The sequence below is a fragment of the Canis lupus genome, chromosome 14, assembly GCF_003254725.2.
Source record: "Canis lupus dingo isolate Sandy chromosome 14, ASM325472v2, whole genome shotgun sequence".
Classification (NCBI taxonomy): Eukaryota; Metazoa; Chordata; class Mammalia; order Carnivora; family Canidae; genus Canis; species Canis lupus.
In genome coordinates, this window is record NC_064256.1 from 6,553,127 (window position 1) to 6,565,352 (window position 12,226).

General features: G+C 38.8%; 1 protein-coding gene across 2 annotated transcripts in view; it reads right to left on the minus strand.

Moving 5' to 3' along the window:
- KLHDC10 (kelch domain containing 10) overlaps nucleotides 1–11,394 on the minus strand; it is a 61,944-nt gene extending 50,550 nt beyond the window's left edge. Inside the window, exon 1 of one of the 2 annotated variants that reach the window (XM_025471636.3) lies at nucleotides 11,107–11,394. In XM_025471636.3, coding sequence (XP_025327421.1) covers nucleotides 11,107–11,278 — 172 coding nt within the window. In that variant the 5' untranslated portion in view covers nucleotides 11,279–11,394. The remainder of the gene's footprint in view (nucleotides 1–11,106) is intronic. The other variant, XM_049093474.1, reaches the window with a different exon arrangement.
- Nucleotides 11,395–12,226: the final 832 nt, after the last annotated feature.

Sequence of the window (12,226 nt, forward strand, 5' to 3'; positions counted from 1 at the left end):
AAGAGAGAATTTTATTTTTTTTGAAGATTTTTATTTCTTTATTCATGAGAGACACAGAGACATAGGCAGAGGGAGAAGCAGACTCCCCATGGGAAGCCTGATGCAGCACTCGATCCCAGGACCCCGGGATCACGACCTGAGCCAAAGGCAGATGCTCAACTACTGAGCCACTCAGGTAGGTGCCCCTAAAAGAGAGAATTTTAAAAAGCCGTGTAAAGTATACTTGAGTCTTAGAAGACAATTAGAATAATGGAACTCTAGAGGGAAGAAAATAAGATGTATGGAATCAGGACATGATGTGGGACTGCAGTACATTACAAGTTTGATTTTTTTTTAAGATTTCATTCATTTATTCATGAGAGACACAGAGAGAGTGGTAGAGACACAGGCAGAAGGAGAAGCAGGCTCCATGCAGGGAGCCCGATGCGGGACTCGATCCCTGGACTCTGGGATCACAACTTGAGCCAAAGGCAGACACTAAACTGCTGAGCCACCCAGGCATCCCCAGTTTGATGGTTCTTCAAAGAGTTAAGCATAATATTACCATAAGACCCCACAATTCCCCTCTGAGGTATATACCCTAAAGCAGTAAAAACAGATGCTCAAACAAGTGCATGTCTGTGTGCTTGTTTAATCTCTCTCCTTGTTCTAAGAATTTAAGTTACTAGCTACAAATACTTCTATATAGTTGAAATATAAAATGAAAACATCAAAGGTGAGCATGGAGAAGTAAAAAGGACAAAGAGAAGAACTAGGGTAAAGAGGAGAAATATGTAATCGACTAGATAAGGAATGAGCAAAAGGAAGGAATCTACTGTGATTCTCAGGTTTCTAGCTTGAGTTACTAAATTGATGAGTTAGCCATGAAGCTCAGTTGGGATAAGGAGCAAAGAAGGAAGCACAGGTTTGACAGGAAAGATGATGAAATTATTTTTGGACATGTTGAATTTAGTGTACTCTTCAGTAATTTAGGTAATACTGTCTAATAGCTATTGGCAAACAAACTATGAAAATAGGTCTGGGCTCGAGACAGATTTAGGCACTGTTGGGAGATTAATAATATCACCCAGGGAAAATCTAAGAGTAGGAAGGGAAAACAAATAAACAAGTATTTATTCTCAGATACTAAGACTAAGGGGCAGATAAAGGAAAACTAACGAGAAGTTCAAGATCTAAAAGGATAACTAAGAGCTCTCCAGGAATAGAGACTTTGTCTAATTATGATGTATTCCTAGGCTCTAGTCCAGGAGGTAGTCAAAATAAAAATCTAGAGAAGTTGGGTAGGATGATATCTAATGGATTTAGCAATTAGGAAGTTATCAGCTTAACAAGAGCACTTGAGTGGAATGAAGAAGGCAGAAGTAAGACTGCAATAGATTGAAGAGAAAAAAAAAAGAAATTAAAATAAATAAGTCTATTTTTTCTGCAAGCTTGGCTGTGAATGAAAGAAATAAAATAAGACATCAGCTAGAAGAAAATCGAAAAGGTAATTCATATAATAAATTGAGGAGAAACAGATTCTTCCTGGTGAAATAAGAGAAAATAAAAATGAGTGTTTATGAGTAAAACATTTAAATATAGAACAGTTTTAATAGAATCTCAAGTTGCTGCCAGTAATACGTAATTACTTACATAGTATTAAATAAAACATAATTTGGGGATCCCTGGGTGGCTCAGCGGCTTAGCGCCTGCCTTTGGCCCAGGGCGCGATCCTGGAGTCCCAGGATTGAGTCCTGCGTTGGGCTCCCGGCATGGAGCCTGCTTCTCCCTCTGCCTGTGTTTCTGCCTCTCTCTCTCTCTCTGTCTATCATGAATAAATAAAATCTTTAAAAATAAAATATAAATAAATAAATAAATAAATAAATAAATAAATAAAACATAATTCACTGATAAAGAACTAAGAGGGAAGCAAAATATCAAAATGTTGATAAAGGGCAGCCCTGGTGGCCCAGCAGTTTAGCGCCACCTTCAGCCAGGGGTGTGATCCTGGAGACCGGGGATAGAGTCCCATGTCAGGAGCCTGCTTCTCCCTCTCTGCCTCTCAATCTCTCAATCAATCTCTCTCATGAATAAATAAATAAAATCTTTTTTAAAAATGTTGATACAGTAGTCTTTATGGGGAATTAGTATGGATGACTTTCAAGTTCTCACTCAATGTTTTTCAAATTTTAATAATGAATTTGTATTTCTTTTGTGGTGGTGGTAGAAAGTGGAAGACAATAAACTGTATGAAAATTAATGATTATTTCAAAAGCAGAAAAGATTTAACAGATTCTAACTCAAAGAAGATAGACCACAGAAGGGAGGAAATATAAGCAGGCTGAAAGCAGGAAAGAAACAGAAGGAAAAGGGGCACCTGAGTGGCTTAGTCAGTTAAGTGTCTGCCTTCGGCTCAGGTCATGATCCCAAGGTCCTGGAATCAAGCCCTGCATCGGGTTCCTTGCTCCGTGGGGCGCCTGCTTCTCCCTCTGCCTCCCTGCTGCTCCCCCTGCTTATGTGCTCGTTCTCTCTCTCTGTCAAATAAATAAATAAAATCTATTTATTTTAGAAAAAATAAAACAAACACAGATATAACATCTTCATTGCACACAGCATAAAGGAGTACAAACACTGTTGAAAACATAGTAAAAGACAAGGACATCAGGACTGAGAAAGGCAAGTAAGATATAAATGACTTCTGAAAACCATAGAACACTGTTGAAAGAATTAAAGATCTAGATAAATGAAAAACATCCCATGTTCAGGGATTAGAAGACAACATTACTAAGATGGTAATATCCCCCAAACTGATGTACAGATTCAATGTAAATCCCTATAAGAAGCTCTGAGTTCATACAAATTGACAGACCGGTCCTCGAATTTATATGGAATTGCTAGGGACCTAGAATAGCCAAAACAATCCTGGAAAAGAATAAAATAGTAAGAAAAACACTTTCTGATTTCAAAACTTGCTACAAAGCAACAGTATGGGAGACAGTGTGGTACTGGCACATGGACAGACATACAGATCAATAGAATAGAATCAAGAGTCCTGAAGTAAACCTGAATGCTTATGGTCAACTAAGTTTTGACAAGAATGTGAAGGCTATTCCATGGAGAATTTCTAACAAATGGTGCTGGGACAATAGGGCAGACAGTTGAGATAACCCTTACCCACACCAAACATAAAAACTAATTCAAAAAGAATCGAAGACATAAATGTAAAAGTAAAACAATAAAACTCTTAGAAAAGAAACACAGGGACAAGTTTTCATGACCTTAGATTTGGCAATAGTTTTAGATATGATAAATTGGACTTCACCAAAATTTAAAATTTTTGTGCTTCAAACAACACAATTAAGGAAGTGAAAAGGCAACACAGAACATGAAGAACACTTGCAAATCATGTATCTTATAAAGAACTTGTATTTAGAATATGTAAAGAGTTCTTAAATTCAATAGTAAAAAGACAACTCAAAAAAAGAGCAGGGCAAACAATTTGACTAGCTCAATTGGTAGAGCATTTGATTCTTGATCAGGGTCATGAGTTCGAGCCCCACACTGGGTGGAGAGTTTACTTTTAAAAATATAGATAAATTGGGGCAGCCTGGGTGGCTCAACAGTTTAGCACTGCCTTCAGCCCAGGGTGTGATCCTGGAGACCGGGATCAAGTACCATGTCGGGCTCCCTGCATGGAGCCTTGCTTCTCCCTCTGCCTGTGTCTCTGCCTCTGTCTCTGTGTCTCTCATGAATAAATAAATAAAATATTTTAAAAATATATATAAATTAAATGGGGCAAAGTAGCTAAAAGACATTTCTCCAAAGAAGACATATAATTAGTTAACAGGCACGTGAAAAGATGCTCTATGTCAATTACACCTCAAAAAAGTTGGAAGAGAAAGAAAACAAATGCTTGACATCATGAGTCATCAGAGAAATGCAAATCAAAAACCACAATGAGATGCCACTTTACACACACTAGGATGGTTAGAATTAAAAAGTCAGATGGATAATAACAAATGTTAAAGAGAGTATATATATGAAATTGGAACCCCATTCACTGCTGGTAGGAATGTAAAATTCCAGCCACTTTGGAAAAGTTTGACAGTTCCTCAAATGAATAAACCTAGAGCACAGAGTTACCATATGACCTAACAATTTCATTCCTAGGTATATACCTAAGAGAAATGAAAACACATGTTCACATAGAAACCTCTATGCAAATTATGGCCACATTATTCATAATAGCCAAAAAGTAGAAACAGTCTAAATGTTCATCAATGGACAAATTAATACACAAAATGTAGTTTATCTATACAATGGAACATTATTTAGCCATAAAAAAGGAATGAAGTATTGATATCTGCCACTTTAACATGGATGAACTTTGAAACCATGCAAAGTAAAAAAAAAAAAAAAAAAAGGGCAGTCACAAAAGATTCCGTTCATATGAGAAAGTCCATAATAGGGAAATCTATAGAGACAAAAGATAGATTAGTGGTTCCTTAGGGGTGGAATGGGGATGAGGTAGGTAATGGAAGCAGGAGGATAAGAGAGTAAAGCTAAAAGACATGGGGTTTCTTCTTGAGGTGATAAAAATGCTCTAAAATTGACTGTGATAATAACTGCATATATCTGACTATACTATAAACCACTGGTTTTTAAATGGTGAATGGTGAATTTATATGGTGAATTGTATGGCATGTGAATTCTATCTCAAGCAATTAAAAACATAAATGGAAATGTTAAGAAAAAGTTTAAAAGGATTAACTACTCATACTAAGAAAATAAATCAAAAATGGAATTGCAAGATATTAAGGAAATAACTACAACAGGAAGCCCATAACTTACAGAACATAACTAAAGCAGAATTCAAAGAAATCTTATAATTTAATTACTTAGAAAGAATGAAAAGAACAATAAACATCCAGAATGAGAAGATAGAAAAGTAAAAGGATTTCTTTATTTGAGAGAGAGGGTGAGTAGGAGGGAGAGAAGGAGAGAATCTCAGGCAGACTCCTGCTGAGACTGGAACCAGATGCAGGGCTCGATCTCACTACCCTGAGATTTCAACCTCACCTAAAACCAAGAGTCAGATGCTCAACCCACTGCACCACCCAGGCGTCCCAAAATTTACTAAAAAATCTTAATAAAATGGCAATAGTGGACTACTTTAACATGATAAAGTATGTACACTTCATTTTTTAAAATAAATTTATTTTTTATTGGTGTTCAATTTACCAACATACAGAATAACACCCAGTGCTCATCCCGTCAAGTGTCCCCCTAAGTGCCCGTCACCCACTCACCCCCACCCCCCGCCCTCCTCCCCTTCCGCCACCCCTAGTTCGTTTCCCAGAGTTAGGAGTCTTCATGTTCTGTCTCCCTTTCTGATATTTTCCACACATTTCTTCTCCCTTCCCTTATATTCCCTTTCACTATTATTTATATTCCCCAAATGAATGAGAACATATAATGTTTGTCCTTCTCTGATTGACTTACTTCACTCAGCAGTATGTACACTTCAATTTAAAGCTCAGGTCTAGGGGGATCTCTGGGTGGCTCAGCGGTTTGGCGCGTGCCTTTGGCCCAGGGCGTGATCCTGGAGTCCTGGGATTGAGCCCATGTCAGGCTCCCTACATGGAGCCTGATTCTCCCTCTGTCTGTGTCTGTGTCTCTGCCTCTCTCTGTGTGTCTCTCATGAATAAATAAATAAAATTTAAAAAAATCAGGTCTAATCTTAACAGGAAAGCACAAAAAACATACCATTAAAGTCAGGAATAAGACAAAGATCCACTACTGTCTTACTCTTTAATATTTTTGGAAAGTACTAGCAAAATTAATTGACAAAAGAAAGAAGTAAGTATAAAAATTGGAAAGGAGGAGATAAAATTATCTTTATTTGGTAATAATGTGACCATTTAACTGCAAAGCCCTAGAAAAACAACTGGCAAACTATTATAGATAGTATTAGAATTCTAAAGTGGCTAGTTACACAAGAGAAAAGACATAATAAAAGTAGGAACTCCATTTACAATAGCAACAAAAAAAGATAAAATACCAGGGGCTAAACATAACAAGAAATGTGAAAGGTCTTTATGAAAAAACTTTAAAATGTTATTGAGAGATGCGAAAGAAGACTTGAACAAGAAATGAATATATTCCCTGCTCTTTTTTTTTTTTTTTTAATTTATGATAGTCACAGAGAGAGAGAGAGAGAGAGAGAGAGAGAGAGGCAGAGACATAGGCAGAGGGAGAAGCATGCTCCATGCACCGGGAGCCTGATGTGGGATTCGATCCCGGGTCTCCAGGATCGCGCCCTGGGCCAAAGGCAGGCGCCAAACCGCTGCACCACCCAGGGATCCTTATTCCCTGCTCTTAAACAAGAGTTTGAACCTCAAAAAGACATCAAATAGCACTAAATCAATCTATAATGTTCTACCAATAAGACTATCAATAGGATGGAGAAGAGGAGAAAAAGCAAGAATATCCAGGAAAACTCTGGAAAGTAGAAGAGAGGATTATAAACAAAGAATGTGGTCATTAAGGTATAAATAGGTGAACTGATCCATGGAACAGAATAAAAGTCCCAGTAAGAACCCCACATTATATGTAGGAACTAAGTACATTTATAGACAATATTTCAATGCTGTGGTAACTCAGTAGCCATTTGGAAAAAAGCTGCATTCCTACCTTAATACTTTACATAATTTATATTTTGAATAGATAAGTACATTTAATTTAAAATTATAAAAGTACCAGGAAAAAAATAAGAATTTTCATTTCATTCAGAAGTAACAGTTAAATAGGGGAAGACTTTCTTAGGATGCAAAAAAGCTAAAATCCACAAAAATATTGATAATTACAACTACCAAAAATTTTTAAAATTTCTGCTGAAAAAATACAACATAAAGTCAAAAGCGAACTGACAAACTGAAAAGTATCTGTAACATATCAAAGACAACTAATTTCCTTAAAACACAGAGTTCCTATAGAAAATATTAAACATCCTAATAGAATAATGAACAAAAAAATATAACCAGAGGAATAAAAAATATAAGCAAATGTTATAAATAAATTGAAAATACAAAGGAAAATATTCCTATTAAATTGGCAATTTAAAAAAGTTTGATAACCCACTCTATTACCAAGGGTATGGGAGGCCAGCACTCCAACACCAACAGTGAAACATAAACTGGTACAACCTCTATGGAAGGCAATTTGACAATATCTGTCAAAACTTAAATAGTACGTAGTCTTTGACCCAGCAATCGCATTTCCAGGAATTTATTCTAAAGACAGACTAACTCATATGCAAAAACATACAGAGGGATACTCATTGAATCATCATTTATATTAGCAAGTCTGTAAACATTTTAAATGCCCATCCAAACAAAGAAATGCTACCATTTTTCTCTACACACACACACACACACACACACACACACAATTGATCACTGGTTGCTTCTAGGGAAGGAAGCCAATTAGCTGAAGTCAAAGGTAGAAGGAAAAGTTACCTTTTATCATATGCTCTTCTGTACTATTTGGATTTCATATCATGAACATATATCACAATTCATATTTTTAAATTAAGATTTCAATGCTATTTTTGCCCGGCTTTACCAGTTGTTACATTTTTCCTTCTGTCAGTTTTTCAGTTTTCATTAGCAGCAATGTTTAACTGTTATCTCAAGTAATACATGGTATTTAATCAAACTCACACAGTGAAATTACAATAGTAACCTGGATTCTATTATCCCCATGATCTCCTTGTCCCTGAGTTCTACCTCTGCATACTTATTCTACAAAAATGTTCCCTGTTCTTTACTGGGTGTATACAGAGATTATGAGTTAGACATTCAGGACCAACAAGCTATAAATTTCTTGGCCTATGGGACAAACACATAATCACTATTGCATTCAGGAGACAGCAAAAAGATAAGAAGCTGCTCAAAGTTTCATAAAATATCATTTGTGTTCTCACCATGAATGCAGAGTCTAATCTACCTTTATGTGTAAGAATTTTATTTTATCCATTTGTCCAGAGTCAATGGGGCTATAGCAGATTGAACCACACTAATCAACCAAATTCACAAGGAATAATTGCTTACATATTAATGGCAACATACTCATTTAGAATTTAGAATATATATGCATATGTACACATGTACATACACATATATACTTTGTGTGTGTGTATCAAGAATAGCAAATCCTTCATTTGAAGGAATCACATATAAACGATAAGTATGCCCAAGAAGAACTTCATGGCACTATGAGTGTGTATAGGGAGAAGAGATAAATCAGAGAAGGTCAAAGGAGGCTTCCCTGAAAACACAGCGTGATTGAGCTAAGTCCCAATGGAAGAGAAACTACAAAAAAAAAAAAAAAAAAAAAAGGAAAAGAATGAGGAGTAAGAGAGTTCTTGTATGATGGGATAGTATGTGCAACGACCCTGTGGCAGAAGAGAACATGTTATGTCTAAGGAAGCAGAAAACGATCAAAGAGGAAGACCACGTGATGTAGAATTAACTTGAGAATTAGACAGACAATGCAATACTTTTTAGGCTGTGTTTAAGATTTTTTGCCTTACCCTAAAAGCAATGAAGAGCTAGTAAAGGGTTGTAAGCAGAGACCAGAATAGATTTGTGCTTACAAAAGAGGAGTGTGCTGTATGCCCTGAAGGGCAAAAGTAGAAACAGGAAGACTGCTTAGAAAGCTACTGCAGGGAAAAAAAAGAAAGCAAGCTACTGCAGAAAACCTAACTGAGGGATGATGACAGCATGAACTGGAGTTATAGTAGAAATAAAATAAACAGAACTAGGTGATTAACTACACTTGAAATGCAAGGGAAAAGAAAATTTAAGGAAGTTGGCCAAGTTTCAGGTTTGCATAACTGTACAGATAAAGATGCTATTACTAAAGGATATAGAGAACACTCCAGGAAGACCAGGTTGTTTTGTTTCACCAGGGACTAGATGGAGGGTGCACAAAAAAGTAAGAAAGTGTTCTGGATGCTAAGTATCTGAAGTGTTGGTAGAGAAGGATGAAAAAGGAAAATGGAATTAGAGTTCAATGGAAAAAGTTAGCTACAAAAACTTAAAAAAAAAAAAAAAAGTTTCTTTAACCTCCAGGGTCAGCCATAAAATGGGCCTAGACCTTTCTCTATCTCTCACCATAACCTAAAATCTTTTTAAACACTTCAATACACAACCTTTCAATGGATGGGGAGGGGGACTTAAAATGCAATGCTGGAGAAAATAATGAATTGCCGTAAAAGAATTTCAAACACATTGAGATAGCATATGTTCCCGATTCTAATAGTGAAGTAATGACAGAGGCCACCTACTTGGAAAGGAAGAATGAAGTGCCAATCAAGGGCGAAAGAAAGTGGAAAGAAGAGGCTGATCACTCCGTTGCATGAATTTTCACAGCTCAAACAGATTTATCTTTACCTCTGGACAAATGGCTGTTCTTGGCCTTGTGTGCTAAGGAAATGCAGAAATAGCTCCACACCTAAGCCCCACATCAGAAATCATGGCTTCCACTGCCATCAGGTGGTGGCAGTGAGGAAGTGCACCAACCAGGTTCTTGGAGCCTGGGAATGGCTATTATCCAGCCCATGGTATAATTAATTTGAGATCAAAGACCTAAAAATTAGTAATAGTAGAGGGCAAACTGGTAATAGTCTTTGGTAAGAGATTTATCTTAAAATCTGTCAATACACCAGAATATAAGTTTTCGCTATTAATTTGGGGTTAAGAAAAAGGATTTCTCCTTTTTTTTTTTTCTTTTTTTAAAGATCACATATTTAGAATACCCAGTCTAATACTATTACCTCAAATCCAACTCCTGGTATATTATATATTTGCCTCATTAAAACTGCTTCAATGTCCATTTTAATGTCACGTATAAATGCTTAATGTGCATTTCTAACACACATCAATAACCTCATCGCAAAACAAGTGACTGTCTCATTCAATGTGCAAAATTCCCTTTGTTATCTTCAAATTAATCAAATAAATTTTGATTACTTAGAAGTACAGGCATGGCAGTAAAAGGAATTCAAAAACCATCATGTTCTCAAAACTCATTGGTTAAACAAATACATCACCGATAAAATCAACATTATTCACAAACAATATGGTGAATGATTAACACATCATTCCTGATTGTTCTCTTTAAGGTAAAAATAAGCTTGCCCAATATATTATTTGACATTCTGTGCAATATTTACTTCTCTACCTTCCCCTACTATACTTCACTTACAAATGTATCTTTTAAAAATTGTCTGCACACACACACATCGATTTGTCTTTGTTTTTTTAAGGCATCTGAACTCAAGGACAGGAAACTGTAGGCCAAAACGTAAAATAATCACATTGGGTGCTTTTTTCCAATCTTCAGTTGTTTTTACATAGTGGAGACAGCATAATTTTGTCACTAAGTATATTCTTGATCTTCATTTTCTTCCCTTAAAATCCAGATCACGCTATCCATTCTGTCTTTGGACATTCCAAAATATTAGTAATTTAACTAGTTTTTCCTAATTCTCTTGGTTCTGTTTCCCACCCACATCCCAACGCCCCCCTCCCGTCCCCCACCCCCCACCCCGCGCCTTTCCTCCTCCTTTCTTGTCTCAGAATGCCTAACTCTTACACACTCGGGGTGGTTTTTACAAAATCACTCTTTGGAATGCTTTTCCCTCTTGTCTCCCCGATCTAGCACCCCTTTAAAAAGAATTTCCCACAGCTAGGAGTCAATGTCTTTCTTTTAAAAGATCAAACTGCGGAAGAGGACGAGACTGGGAACAGAATAGGCGAAACATTTGGGAATGTCAATGAAACAGCGGCCTCTCCTTTGAAAAAAAAACAAACAAACACAACTCTCAGCCCAGAGCTTCCAACAAAGCAAAAAATACTTCTTTTCTCTGTGTTTCTGCTCCCTCCCTGGCCTCAAAGACACCCTTCCTCTCCGGGAAGCCCCAGTCCCTCTGCTACGCGTGGAGCCTGCCTTTCCTCCTCCCAGGGGGAAAAAAAAAAAAAAAAAGGCTAGGGAGAAAAGGAAAGGTGGCAGCCGCCCTCCCATCGCGCCCGCAACCTGTCAGGACCCGGCCCCACGACTCACCTGGCAGGTGCGGCCGCCCGGAGAGCTGCACGAAGCGGTTGAGCTGGCCAGTCCCCCGACCCCCGCTGCCCCCGCTGCCCCCGCCCGCCCCGCTACCTCCGCCGCCGCCGCCACTGCCCGCGGCGCCTCCTCCCCGCCGCCGGTTCCTGTCCCAGCCCTGGGCGGCCGACATGACCCGTAACGATTGCCGCAGCCGGGTCCCGGCAGCCCCTGGCCCGGCGGCACTAGCGGAGCCTCCTTCCTGGGCTCCTCGAGAGACCCGGGAGACAGGGGCCGGGGGAGCGCCCTGTCCTCACCAGTGACCAATGACTGGCTTACTTGGTGACAGGCAGCCAATGGCCAGTCGCCTTGTTGGTAGGTGGGGGGAGGCGGGGAGAGACGTGGTAACCATAGCTATGGCTAAAAAAAAGTGGGGGGAGAGACAGACAGAAGCAGCCACTCGACACACGCATCGACCGCGCTGAACCAGCCCGTGTCGCGGCGACGCCTGCGGGATCAGGCGGGCCAATCGAAGGCCGAGCGAGGGAGGCCCCTCCTGCAGAGCGAGTCCGCGTGATCGCCGGTCCTGCGGGCGCGGGTCGGGTTCGGGAGCCCTTTCCAGAAACACCGGAATCCGAACGAGGATAAGCACATGCTACACGTATTTGGGGCAAATACAGTGTTTCGCCGGCTTGGCCGACTGAGAGCCCTTTCCCTGACAGTTGACACACACAAAGGGCTCGGATGGAGGAGGAAAAAAACCCAAAGACGGGGGGTGGTCAAAGCTTAAATGTAAGAGGTATTCCTGGGTTTCGTTTATCTTGTCTTCGAAATGGCTGGCTGAGCTCCTCCCTAATGAAATACAAGCCACTTCCTAAGCAAACAATTTTCGGCTTGGTTAATAAACATGGAAAAAAAAAAAAAGTTCAAGCTCATCAGTGATCACAGAAATACAAGTGGAGACCCCAGTGAGAAACCATTTCTGGCTTATTACGTTGGTAAAGATTTTTAAAATAACACATAGCAGTGAGAAGAGTGCCAAGAAAAAGGTACTTTCATAGATGACCGATGGCTATGAAAATGTTTTTGTTCAATAAACTTTTTTTTTCCTCACAGAAAATTTGACTCACCTTAAAGACAA